General features: G+C 39.1%; 1 protein-coding gene across 1 annotated transcript; it reads left to right on the plus strand.

Moving 5' to 3' along the window:
* Positions 1–1,562: 1,562 nt before the first annotated feature.
* CKAP2 (cytoskeleton associated protein 2) lies at positions 1,563–11,997 on the plus strand (the record flags this gene model as incomplete). The annotated part of the gene is made up of 8 exons (XM_009875118.1): positions 1,563–1,650; positions 3,962–4,037; positions 6,435–7,243; positions 8,266–8,449; positions 9,036–9,203; positions 9,712–9,784; positions 10,493–10,883; positions 11,775–11,997. Coding segments are annotated over 8 exons (2,012 nt in total), but the record flags the coding sequence as incomplete, so codon positions are not given.
* Between the last annotated feature and the right edge of the window lie 1,210 nt (positions 11,998–13,207).

Below are 13,207 nucleotides of genomic sequence, written 5' to 3' on the forward strand. Positions count from 1 at the left end.
CTTTCTGTAAGTTAAACGAACCGAACTGCGTTAATGGGGCTTCACTGTTGGGAGTCAGTGGGAGCTGAGCCTGTGAAGCAGAAGGTGCCTGGAACACTCCAAGGACATAGGCCGAGTTGGCTGCTGTGCAGCCTCTCTTGGCAGGTACACCTCTGGTGAGCTAACTCTTCGGAGACAGGTGATGTATGCTGCCTCTTGGACTTCATTCAGCGTGAGGCTGGACAGCTGCACTGCACTGCAGCAAGCCAGTCTCAGTCCACTGATGACTGTGTGTCTCAGGCTTTGGTGTGTCAGTGCATCAAAAAGAATTTGCCTTTTTCAGCTCTCCGACACTAGAAGAAGTTTCTGTGAGTAATTATCCCGTGGCAACTTTTTTTACCACAGAGAGTGTGCCATCAAATGCTTAATTCTTTTCAGGATTAACATTCAGATCCTCGAAGACAATAATGTTTTAGCAATTTGTACACTCAGATCTTCAGTAACACAGAAATATCTCAGCATTGAGGGAACATTACTGATGGACCTTGCAGAGATTTCTGAAGTGTGAAGACAAAAGATGAAAGATAAAGAACATGTGCAAAGAGATTCAAAAAGGAGTCAGCCTGTCTAGGAGGGGCAGAAGTTGGATTTTATATGGAAGTTCATTGAAGACTTCCACTGTTGAACAATGGAGGATCGTGAAATGCCATGAGTTCCTGAATACCATGGAGGAATTACTCTGAGTCGAGTTTAATGCTTTAACTTTTTGCTCTCATGACCCACAGCATGTGGAACACTGCTGTGTGGATGCTTGAGCCTACTTCAGGTGGCAGAATCACCTTATCCCAGCTTCCTTCAGAAAGCCAAGGTCACTAGATCCCCACAGGAATAATGAAAGGTCTCTGAAAAAGATAAACAACGTAGTCCTATGAAGGATTTAAGTCTCTGCTATGCAATCAGCCAGTGAAAACATGGAAAATAGTAGCCTGTTCTGGAATGATTTTCTGTATTAAGATAGTGACAAGTGGCTTAAGAACTTTTCAGGATCATTCTGTGCTGTTATTACCCCTCCCGTTGCTTCAACATTTGTGCAGATGCCCAGATGACAATGGCAGAGAAGCAAATGGTCAGACAGTCAGCTGGGTTCATGTGCATGGTGTTTTTCACGTGTGCTATAGTTACCTTACTACCGTCACAAGCGAAAAGTGTGCTTGTTGAACTAGCAGTATGTCAAATACGGGACAGGCATCCAGAAGGTAGAAGAGCAGGCCTGACTTCTTCCCATCACAAACCCCTATTTCTTTTAGCTTAATGCAGCAAAACAGCTATCTTGCATAGCTGTGAAATTAGATTCAACTGCCCCTAGATTATAGCCTTTCTCAAGAAATTAGAGAATGTATAAGACGTCATAAGATGTGAATATTAAACTAAAGACTTTCTTAATCTACAGTGTCTGTTTCACAATGTCTTGATACTTTTCTAATCAATTTTCTTTGGTTTTTTTTCCTAAGAGAAAAAGCTTGGCAGTACCAGTTTAGCTGAAAATGTAATATGTCTATTTATTATTTTTTTAAATCCATTAGAACAAAGACGGCAAAAAGTTGAAGAATATTTGTCAAGAAAAAAGACCTTTTCTGGCATGCCCATTCAAGAAAACCAGACTTCGATCAGGTAGTATTTCTGCTATGGTTTACATTCTTTAAAAAAGGCCCATGATTGATGGCAAAGATGTAAATAACAGTTCTTGCAGAGAATCTTAACCAAAAGGTGAGACAACGCAACTAGACTGGTGATCATGTGGATTTCTTAAAGTCCTTTTATTATCAGCAACTGCTAAAAAGGTTTTGTTAACCAAATGCATAATACATGCCATTCTGAAGTATATTATCTGCTCCTTCAGAGAGTGAGACAAGACTGGATACCTTCATGGAAGAGCTCATTTCAGATGCCTCTTTGCCGCTTGCCTCTATAACCTTCCTTCTGCAAACAGCATTTTTTCCTCTCTTTCAACTCAGGCTATGCTAGCATGTTTTCACAATCCACTTGATCTAGCTTCATTGTGTTTTTATAGCTACTAATTCACTACTTTCTGCTAAAACCAAATATACTGTAGGAAAACCCAGTCTGTGTGATGGCCAGCAGGTAGGTGTAATGTTCTGTAAACAGAATGTGGGCACCTATAACCAATTAGTATTGTTTCTTTTTATTGACTTATTTAAATCTTCCTGCTGTTTTCTAAAGCCTGGACATTTAGTATAAAATCTTTAAATAAGCAACAGAAGTTTCTCTAGAGAAGACAGTGATGTGAAGGAGTATATAAGGTTCTAGATCTATCATTTGTGATGTAGCAAAGTTTTTGCAAATAAATGGTAGATTTCAGTTTGTCATTTTCTGTACTTGGGGTGGCATAGTACCATGTTCAATAGCACAGACCTAAGAGGTAGTACAAATCTAATTGAACAATGACCTTTGAATATCAGATACACATAAATGACGAGGATAAATACAAACTGCCAAAGTCTTGCTTTATGTAGCAGGAAAAGGCAAGTGCTTTCATGTTGTAGAAAGCTACTTTTTGATAGAAAATCAATGCCAACTACTTTCATTGTAGCAATACTCTTAATTTAGTATTTGTTCTACATTTGTTCTACTTGTTTTCAGCTTCTCCTCTGGTTTTAAATTTCAGAGTTTTTCATAGCCTTCAGTTAACTCATTATTTAGAGCCATCATGTATGTGAGCATGATTAATGCTTTTATTTTACAGTTATTTCCCTTCCCTGAAGCTATTGCTGTTCCACACTGTTGACTACCTTAAAGGAGATTGTAGCGAGGTAGGGGTTGGTCTCTTTCCATGATTAACAAGTGACAGGACCAGAGGAAGTGCCCTCAAGTTGCACAAGGGGAGGTTTAGATTGGATATTAGGAAAAATTCACTGAAAGGATTGTCAAGCACTGGAACAGGCTGCCCAAGGACATACTTGAGTCACCATCCCTGGGGATTTTTAAAAGAAGTGTAGAGGTGGTGCTCAGGGCCATAGTTTCATGGGAGACCTCACATTGCTAAATTAGTGGTTGGACTTGATCTTAAAGGTTTTCCAACCTAAATGATTTTAACTTCTGATCAGTTCCCTTAACCTATATTCTTTATCACAGTTGACACAGAGGTGATCACATGATGCAGATGTCCTGCAGCATTTCAAAGTCACAAAGTATCTTTTTCTTTTATTCCCCACTAATGTACCTTCATTCTCCACTCGGTTGGCTTCCAGAAAATAATCTGATGCAAAGATAACCATTGTGAACAGGACAGTTACTTTTCAGTCATGTGCAATAGTGCCACATGTTTCGTATAATGCATCAGGACGTGTTTGAGGAAGAATTTGAATTTGTAACGTCAAACTGAGATGTTTTTCTTCTGTGCTGTCCATATATTTTCATAGTTGCTAGGAGACAATACTGGTCTTGGTGGTTTTATTACTCACTGGGTAGTCTGCCAGCTCTGGTGCCTGACTGCAGGTTTTGGAATCTGTCAGTGTGGCAGAAATTATGTGCCCTTGTTCAGACTTGTCTCTGGTTGCAGTAGCTGAGCTTCAACTCTTTGTGCTGCTCCCTCTTCCCCTTCAACTGCAGCATTTAGAAATTTCACCTTGTGTAGCAGATGCATCAGGCCAGACAGGTTGATGCCCATCCTTAAACATGAGAATGGTACCTGCATTAAATAGGATTTGTTTTCTTTTCTTCTGCTCTGTTAGCCAGCTCTTCACAGTGTAAAAAGGGACGTTTTGCCATCTAGGCCCTGATCAGTGGTTGCTTAGCTGTTTATTTTTTCTGGAGGCAGAGCACAAGCTGAACAGAAATGCTTCAGTGTGAATGCAGACTGTCAACTGGAGCATGTGAACTTACTCTAAAAATACATTCCTTTGTTATGTTGCAGGATGATATCTCTTTTGTTTGTTTGTTTGTTTGTTTTGTTTCAAAGCAGTAGCAGAACTAGGAGAGCAACCAGCACTAAACTGCAAGACAAAATGCAGCTCTCAACATCTCCAGAGCCAGAAATGGTAAGTTTTTGACTGCTATTCAAATAGTCACGGCGCTCTTTCTGTGGCTACAGCATTTCACTCCAACTGTAATTAAGTTATAAAACTTCCAGAGCATGAGAAATTTGCAGATGCAGGGTGCAGATTGTCAAAACTTTTTTCAGTGACTGCTTATCATATGCTTTTTGGAAAGCTGTTGCATCACTGTATGTAATGAATTATATTGATATTCAATTTGTACCTGACTGGAGAGGGAGTTACAGGATGCCATTATTGCTGAAATGATGATTAAATTTTTAAAAATTTTCTTGAACTCTCAGAACTTTTTGGGTATGTTTTCAGCCTTCAGGGAAGCTATTTAAAATCTGAGCAAGGTCTTCTGGCAGAGTGGGGAATTACTCGGGATAAAAAAACAACCACAAAACTAATTGTTGAATGTGTGTGATTATTCAGTTGTGATGCAGGCAAATATAACGTAATCGGATGTAGATGCTAATATCTAATCAGAGGTCAAGGGAATGCTTTCCCTATATCATTTAGTGTCATATTTCTAGAATTAAGATGCACATGCTTGTGCAAATAGCAAAATACAAATTCTTCTCCAGGCCTGTTCTCAGGGAAAGGTGAGGAAAAAAATAGACACAAAACCTGTACTTGTGTTAGATGGTTTTGAGTTTGGATTCTGAAAGGTTTGAGAGACCTTGGGGTTAACTGAGGAGGAAAACAAAAACCTTACAACTTCAAAACTGAATTTTGAGGAGAAAAATTCCAGAAGTGAGAACAAAGAGGGTTTCCAGAAATGTCCTGAAGGGGAGATATTTTGGACTGTTAATGCCTTTTGTGATTTTAAAGTAGAGTTAAACTAAATAACTTGCTGAAATAACAGCTTTTATACTCAAGTTCTAGTTATTGTCTTGGTCAAATCTAATTTTGAAGCCTGAATGACAGACAAGGAAATGAGATTTCTTACAGTTCAAGGGCATCTTCCTTAAAGAAGAAGACTAGCTTCTGCAGACTTTCATGTGTTGTTCATGCTTGGTTGTTTTGTGGTTTTTTTCTGCCTTTGGTTCTTTCACTTTTCCATAAGCTGCTGCTTGGACAGTGCCAAGTTAGTTGCTGTAGAGCCACTTTTTGGAGGAAAAGACTAAGTGCCCCTTCTCATGGCCTCTGGGCTAGGGTTAGGCTGAGGACATATGATTGAGAGTTTCTGGGAGTAGTAAGGCCGTATAGAACTCATGTGTCTTCTTAACTACAACATCCTGCAGGTCATTAGTAAGAAAAATTCTCCTTCTTCTGACTACATATCTTAATGCCCTAATTAAAGGCTTTACTCACTACCTTGTGTTTGTAGGCTACATACCCTAAGTAGAGGAATGGTGTTGCCATTAAATGGTGGGATATGAAACTGAGATCCTGCTTTTGGCTATATACAGCCCAAAGCAAGCTTCTACATTATAGCTCTTCTTAAAAAGTGATTTTGGTAGTTAAAACCCAGCAGCTGCTTGGGGATTTTTCTTTCTGTAAGAAGAGGGTAGCCTTCTTGTTAAGCCTTCCTACTTAGGATCACAGAATGCCTTGGGTTGGAAGGAACTTGTACATGTCATCTAGTCCAACCCCCCTGCAGCGAGCAGGGACATCTTTAACTACATGAGGTTGCTCAGAGCCCCATCAAGCCTGTCCTTGAATGTCTCCAGGGATGGGGCCTCAACCACTTCTCTGGGCAACCTGTGCCAGTGTTTCATTGTAAAGAACTTCTCTCTAATGTCTAATCTAAATCTATCCTGCTCTAGTTTAAAACCATTGCCCCTTGTCCTATTGCTACACACCATTGTAAGCAGTCCCTCTCCAGCGTTGCTGTAGTCAGAAGGCCTCTGTAAGGTCTCCCCATAGCCTTCTCTTTCCCAGACTGAATAACCCCAACTCAGCCTGGTTTTGTAGGAGAGGTGCTCCAGCCCTTTGATCATTTTTGTGGCCCTCCTCTGGATCTGCTCCAGCAGGGCCCACTTCTCTAACTTGTCCAGGTCTCTCTCATCCCTGCGGCATGTCAACTGCACCACTCAGCTTGGTGTCACCTGCAAACTAGCTGAGGGTGCATTTGATCCCACTGTCTATATCATTATTGAAAACATTAAACAGCACTAGTCCCAGTAGGGACCCCTGAGGGACACCACTTGACACCCATCTCCATCTGGACATTAAGCCTTCCAAAACAGTTTAAACAATCATTACTTGTGGGGATGTTTTATGTCAAATATTCTACTCGAGATATATACAGGACTTTTGTAGATACTTTTAAAGTAGCATTTACTGTAAATCACTTTAGTGATGCCTGTAAATGAGTGAAACCCACTTTAGATACAAGTGAAATGCAGCATGAACATACTTCTAACATCTCCGTGGATATGCTTTTAATTTCAGGTGAACAAAGAGAATGCTAATAAACTGTCATGCGACCCATCAAAGGGAACCTCAGAAGAAAATGTTTTTTTAAACTCTTCTACAATCACTCTGACAAATTCCATATCAGGTACAAACTATAATCCTGAAGATTGTGCTTTCAGGGATGAAGTCATTGACATAAAATCTCAGCATGTGTCACTTAGCAAGTCCTTCCTGCTTCTAAAAAGCATAAAAGAGAAGAAATTGATTGCAGAAAAACAAAATTCAAGTGTCATCCTACCAAAGAAACCAGTGCTTGGTACATATCGTGGCAAAGTTATCCAGTCCAAGATAAACTCCTTCCGAAAAGCACCCAACAGTGAGAGTGAAAAGAGTTCTTTGCCAAACAAGAAGATTCTTCCTTCTGCCACCAAACCAGCAGTAAGTTCTTTGCCCACAAGCAGCTGCAGTATCAAAGTCACAAACTACCCTAATTCTGAAAAAACATATTATGTTCTTCCATTCCAGAACAAGGCATCTGACAAAGCTGCTATCAGCTCACAGCCCGGCCTGAAGAAATGGCAACCGACATCTGCTGTAGTGCCGAAGAAAGCAACAGTGCAAAAAATGAGAGGTGGGAGAGGACCACAGCCACCAAAGGTTGCTTCTAACAGTTCTGACCGCAGAATACTAGGAGTGAAGAAAAGAGTAGATTTTTGTGAAGATGCACGATCAGAAGCTCCAGCAAAACGAATTTCTGTTGTTCCTGGTATCAAGTCAGGACAGGATTCCAAAACTGATGGCAACAGAAAATCTCTTCTGCCAAAAGAGTCAGCAGAAGAGAGAAGGTAACTGAATTACTGTCACAGTTTGATCCTGGGAAGTATTTGGACCTCCTTTCCAAATTGACCTTTCCTATATTAATCTATTTCTTGCTGTAGGTCCACTGAAAAATAAGAGAACTGAGTGTTGAATCTGATGCCCAAAGGGCAACAGACTAAAAGTGTAGAATTAGTAATGAGAACTCAGGACTCGGACTAGTTGCTGGAGCTCTTCAGGTTTACAACTTGCCCTGCATGGTTATAAATAGAAAATACGTGTATTTTCTGAGCTTTCTGGTTTTTAGGCTAAATGTTGTGACAGCCTTAACTATAACAGATAATCCTGTAAGTGAATTGCACATGCATGCCCCTGTTTAAAAAATGAAAAAAAAGACTGATACAGGATGTATAAGTGAGCATGTTTACAGATTGAAGGAAATCACTTGTCAGTGATATGTTTTTCAGCTTGGTGAACACAGTTTAAGATGATGGGATGAAGGTTCATAATCTAAAAGTTACTTAGTATTCTTAGTAGTGCTCCTGGTAGAATGTCACCTTTACTAAAAATTGGGGATCTAGAGGGATAGGATTGAAATGAAATATATATGAAGGCTAAATTACACTTATACATCAGTTTCAGATTTTAAAAGCTGCTCTCCATACTTTATGTCCATAGAGAGAGAGAGTTTTCTGGTCTGAAGTGGGATTTTGGAAGAGAAGGTGGCTCAGATGAATAAATCAGAAGCATTTTTTACTCTTTCTTGGAAAAAGAAAATGGTCTGTAGCCTAAACATCTCTTTGCTGATGGAAAAGGAGAGATTAAAGTGTTCTGGCCAGATCGATACCTAAAGCAGATAGTGATATCCGTGGTTCTGAAATTTCCATGCAGGTCTAAATGGCAGCTGTATTCCTTTTAGGATTAAAGGGAGAGGACTTGAGGACTATCTGGAAAGTACATCTTTGGATGACTTCCCCTAGTTAGTGTCAGTCAATGTTAAAAAAAAAAAGATAAACCATCTCTCACTTCAGCTAATCACTTTTAAATGCAGAGCTCGCCTGGATGAATGGAGGGCATCTAGAGGGAAAGTGATGAGGAGACCTCCTGCATCTGTGCTTCTGGGACCCCAGTCTAAAAATGAAGAACAAGAATTTTCTGGTGATTCTTTACAGCATGTGTTACACAGTGAAAAGGTCAACAAGACTCTTGCAGAATGTCTGCAGTTAACCAAACAGGTACTCGGCCCCTTGCCTACCTAGCTCCAATCGTAGAGGTCCCTACAACATACAAATCCTAGGGATCTGCTGGACCTGTGAATCAGATGCAGGAGACTAACTGCTCTCCTAGTAAAGCGATATCATAGCTTTTTGCTGACACCTGAAGAAATTAGTTATCACTTAGGCTTTATTAACTCACTGAACTACCCGATAAGATTAGGCAACAGTGATAACACAGTAAGTAGAAAAGCTATAATGTAATGAGAGTAGCCATAAAGCAATTAATTGAAAACAAGTTTGCTTTTGTAGAAACTTGCCTGGACTTCTGAAAATGTCTGTTTTAAGTAGTTCTGAGGAGGTCTGCATTCTACTATCCCTTCTACTTACAATACTGTATAAATAATTCTAATTTGGAAGAATAGGTGAATGGCAGTTCTTCTGCCTCAAGTTCATAGATCAGTCTTGGAAATACTTGCCATCTTCAGCCTTCTGGGTTGCTCTCCAAAGAAAGAGAAACTCCTTGCTTTACAGTTTAAACCCAGATAGAATGTGGCATCTCAAAATGTTCACGGCATTTAAATCTCTGCTGTTGTGTTGACTTTAGGGATGTCAAGGCGATGAAGTACGTGCCATGTTGAAAGATCTGACAAAGAGCGTTCCTGGGGCTAAAAAGCTTGCAAAATACTGGATCTGCTGTATGCGTCTGGAGCAGACGAGCCCTCTTGAAAAGATTATTGCTGTCTATGAGGAGGCCATTCTGGCAGGAGCAATGGTGAGCATCTTGTCTTGAAGATTGAGATGAACAAATACAAAGGCATGAAAGTATCGTGTATAAAATACAACTCCTGATTTTAATGAATTCTTTCACAGTAGGAAAGCCATGTGACCTACTTGAACATTGAAAAAAAATAATTGCTCTGTAACTGCTGTACATACTACTGTCAAGAAGTTTAGGAACATCAAAATATCATAGGATGTTCTACCTAGAAGAAATTAAGGACTGAGACTTCTAGTATTGCTAGAAACTCAGAAGAGAACTTAAATTTATTGATGAGTTTAATTTCTGTGCTTTAATATCAGCAAGATTTCAGGGCATCAAATACGGAAAATAAAGGATTGTCTTATGTTCTGACTTATGTCTGAACAGGATTTAATAAAAGATTTGTAACATGAGTGTCATGTGCTTTGTACCATGTTCCCTTTAACTGCTATACCAAATGAGCTGAAATGATGATTTATGTTGGAATTGTTTTTCTGAAACGATACAACTTTTGTTTCAGCCTAGGGATGAACTACGACACACACTAATAGATAGTATGAAAAACGCTGAAAGCCTTTTTAAGTCTGAGGATGGTAAGTCTGACTACTCTAAACGTCTGGCTGACAGGGAAGACAAGCTGTTGAAATTATTTGTGCCTATACTAAATTCTATTTCATGGTAACTTCTCTGTGATCGTTTTGCACTCAATTGTCTTTGAAAACAACCTTGACTAAACTAATACTTTTCAGCTGTAGGTATGTTCAGATGAGTAGTGGAGATGCTTTAATATTCAGGCTTTTAACTTAAGCTGAACATTTATTTGATAGAGTTATTTTATTCTGATAATAAAAGTGAGCTAGAAAATCTCGTGAGCTAGAAAATCAGTTGCTTCTGACATATAAACTCCTTCACTAGCAGGTGCATAGTTGTGTTAGGGCATAGTGTTAATTAGAGGCGGTAAATTTTCCAAATTTGAAAGCAAAGTAGCCATATACATTCCCATTCAGTATAACATAACCTGAGAAGTGTTTGGTCCCAGAAACTGGCTGAAGTACTTGTTCAGGGTGGCTGCACTTGGGAAGGAAGAGAATGACTTCTCAGGGTGTACTCAGGCTGAGTTTTCAGGTTGTAGATTCTTTAAGGTGACTAAAATTATTAGTAACTTAAATTGCTTAGCCTCAACACATAATCAATTTTCATTCTCATGTAAAACTTTTAAGATTTTGAAGATCTCTAAAATATTAACTCCTCTTTAGTTGTAACTAATCACAGCTGTACTTTCTTCAATATTTCAATTTTAGGGGGAACTGTGATAAAAGCTCATTTAAGTGAGGTAGTGGAAGACAGCAAGGAACCACATTCACCTGTAGAACAGATTCAGGGAGCTTTTAAGGATCTCAGCTATGATGATGAGCAGAAAACAGAGAGTGATGACAAGAAGGCAGAGACTATCAGTGAAGTGATCAAAACAGAATTGGATTTAGACTTGAAACCGACAGAAGAGATCTTGCCAAAAAAGAATAAAAAGCACAAGACTAAAGAACGTACGAAAAAGAAAGGAAAATGTGAAACAGAAGAGCAGAAGGAGGATGGGATAAAAGATATGCCCCAAGCAGTTCATTCTCCTGAGAAGGAGAATGACACACCTTATTTAATGAAATACAATCCATCTACCGCACCATACTTGGAAAGGTAAGATTATTTCCGGTAGCTATGAAAGGTTTGCAGCACCTGGGGCAAGAGCAATGTTTCTGTCCTGTTGAAACAGGGAGGGACTGCATCTGCAAACATCTAGTTAAAAGCTCTTGAGAACTTAGCTTTTTAGGATTGCTTCTTCTTCCTTCAGAACAAAGTCTGTGTCAAAAAAAAAATCCTTTATTTACTCAAATTGTTTTGATTTTCGAATGTCTTGCTACCGAGTAATCAAACCTCTTTGTGACAGAGACACAAACTCCAGGTTTAGGATCCCTTCCCAGAGCCCATGTAGCAGTTCTACACTGAGCCAGGTAAAGAGAAGGTAGGCGTCTCCAGTCCTCTCCCTTTCAAATCCAGATGTGGTTGTAAGTCATACACAAAGAAGTGAACATGGTGTAACTGTCCTGTCAAGCTTTATCCTAATTGCATCTTGAGGCAGAAATCTGGGTAGTAATTTCAGGACAAAGTAGGTAACGTGTAAATTCTTTTTTTGCCACAAAGTTTCTTCTCTGATAGCAGACTTAGGAAAGGTGTGCTCAGTTTTGGCATCTGATGAAGCTGGACTCCTTGCAGCTGTCTGCTATCGCTCAGAGCAGCAAGATCAGTTTCTCACTGATGGAATAGGGTGAATTTTCCTTTGGAACCTTTTCAAGAGGTTTTCCAGATTAAAATATTTTGCCCAAGAAAAGAATTGTACATCTGGTTTTAACTGTATGAATGGGAAAGGGCTTGCTTCCAGTTTCCTTTGACTATGGGAATCGGAAAGAGTTGAATAGAAATCATGACTTGCTGTTTCTGCTAGATGCTACAGATGTAATTTGTATGATGATGTGTCTACGTTTAGTGATTTTTTTTCTTTTTTTTTTTTTTAATTTATTTTTTCCTAAGTGTGAAGATGAGCCATGAGGTGAATGACTCCAGTGCTAAAATTGTAACCCCTTTGCGATACTCCCAACGCATTCGGGAGAAGATGTGCAAGCTGTCGGATACTGTTCAAGATCCATGTATCTCTTCATTTGACCAGCTGGGAGAATTGGAATTAAAAGTCACTGCATCAGTCCACAAACAAAGCAATGCGCTCCAAGAAACAAGTGTTGAAGTAGAAAAGTAAAAAGCAACACTATTGCTACATGGGGGTTAAATATTGGATCATCTTAAGGGGAATTGAGGGAGTGTTTGTTTTTAGCAGCTTTGAAAGAGTAGCTATGTAAAACTTACATGGATTTCTTAAGATGAAATTTGACTGCCTGAGTCACTAAACTTGATTTTATGAGTTCCTGCCTTTTCAAAATTGTGGTAAATCTGGTCTGGTTTAGTACCTTATAAACATCAGTGTTTTCATGCTAAATATGATTTATTAAATACTGAATTAAGGACTAGGTTTAGTACTTCATGTTACAGTTTGCTTGTATATTGCTAATATCTACTGTTTTCTTGTTGCAATTCCTATAAATTCTTTAGAGTTGCACGATTTAACTTGTAGTTTAAAAAACAAATAATGTAGGCATTCCAATAGAACACTGTCTACTACAGCAACATTTAATTTTGAAAACTAAAACTAGCTAATAAGGTGTACACTAGGTTTAAACTGTTGTATCTGTTTTTAGGGGGTACTTCAACAAAACTGAATTTATTCCCTTTAGTTACCAGGATTATTCATGAGCAAGTCAGATGAGGTCTTGCATAAGGTCTAATACACTAATAACTATTTGACTGTTCTAATGTCGGTCTGCATTAGTCTGTGACATGGTAGACTTATTAAACTAATTAACTGAGTTGTGTTTGTTCTTTATTTATGAGTTTTAGGCTGGAAATTAATTGGAGAACATGACTATAGGCTGAAACTCTGAAAATTATTTTAGTCTATTCTTGGAAGTGAACTATCAAAGCAGAATATTGTGATTTTTCCCATTCAGCAGAAGCCAAGTATTTCCATATCTTCAGTATGTAAAGTTTACGTGAACTGGGCTTGTTTAGTCTGGAGATGATGAGGCTGAGGGCAGACCTTATTGTTCTCTATAACTGCCTGAAAGGAGGTTGTAGTGAGGTGGGTGTTGGTCTCTTCTCCCAAGTAACAAATGATAGGACGACAGGAAGTGGGCTCCAGTTGCATCAATGGAGGTTTAGATGGGATCTTCGGAAACATTACTGAAAGAGTGGGGCTGCAAAGGGAAGTGGTGGAGTCACCATCCTTGGAGGCATTAAAAAAACACGTAAATGTGGCATTTCAGGGCATGGTTTAGTAGTCGTGGTAGTGTTAGGTTGATGCTTGGTCTTTATTTTAGAGGTCTTTTCCAACTTTAATGATTCTATGATTCCAT

Source organism: Apaloderma vittatum, unplaced genomic scaffold, assembly GCF_000703405.1.
Source record: "Apaloderma vittatum isolate BGI_N311 unplaced genomic scaffold, ASM70340v1 scaffold11258, whole genome shotgun sequence".
NCBI lineage: Eukaryota > Metazoa > Chordata > Aves > Trogoniformes > Trogonidae > Apaloderma > Apaloderma vittatum.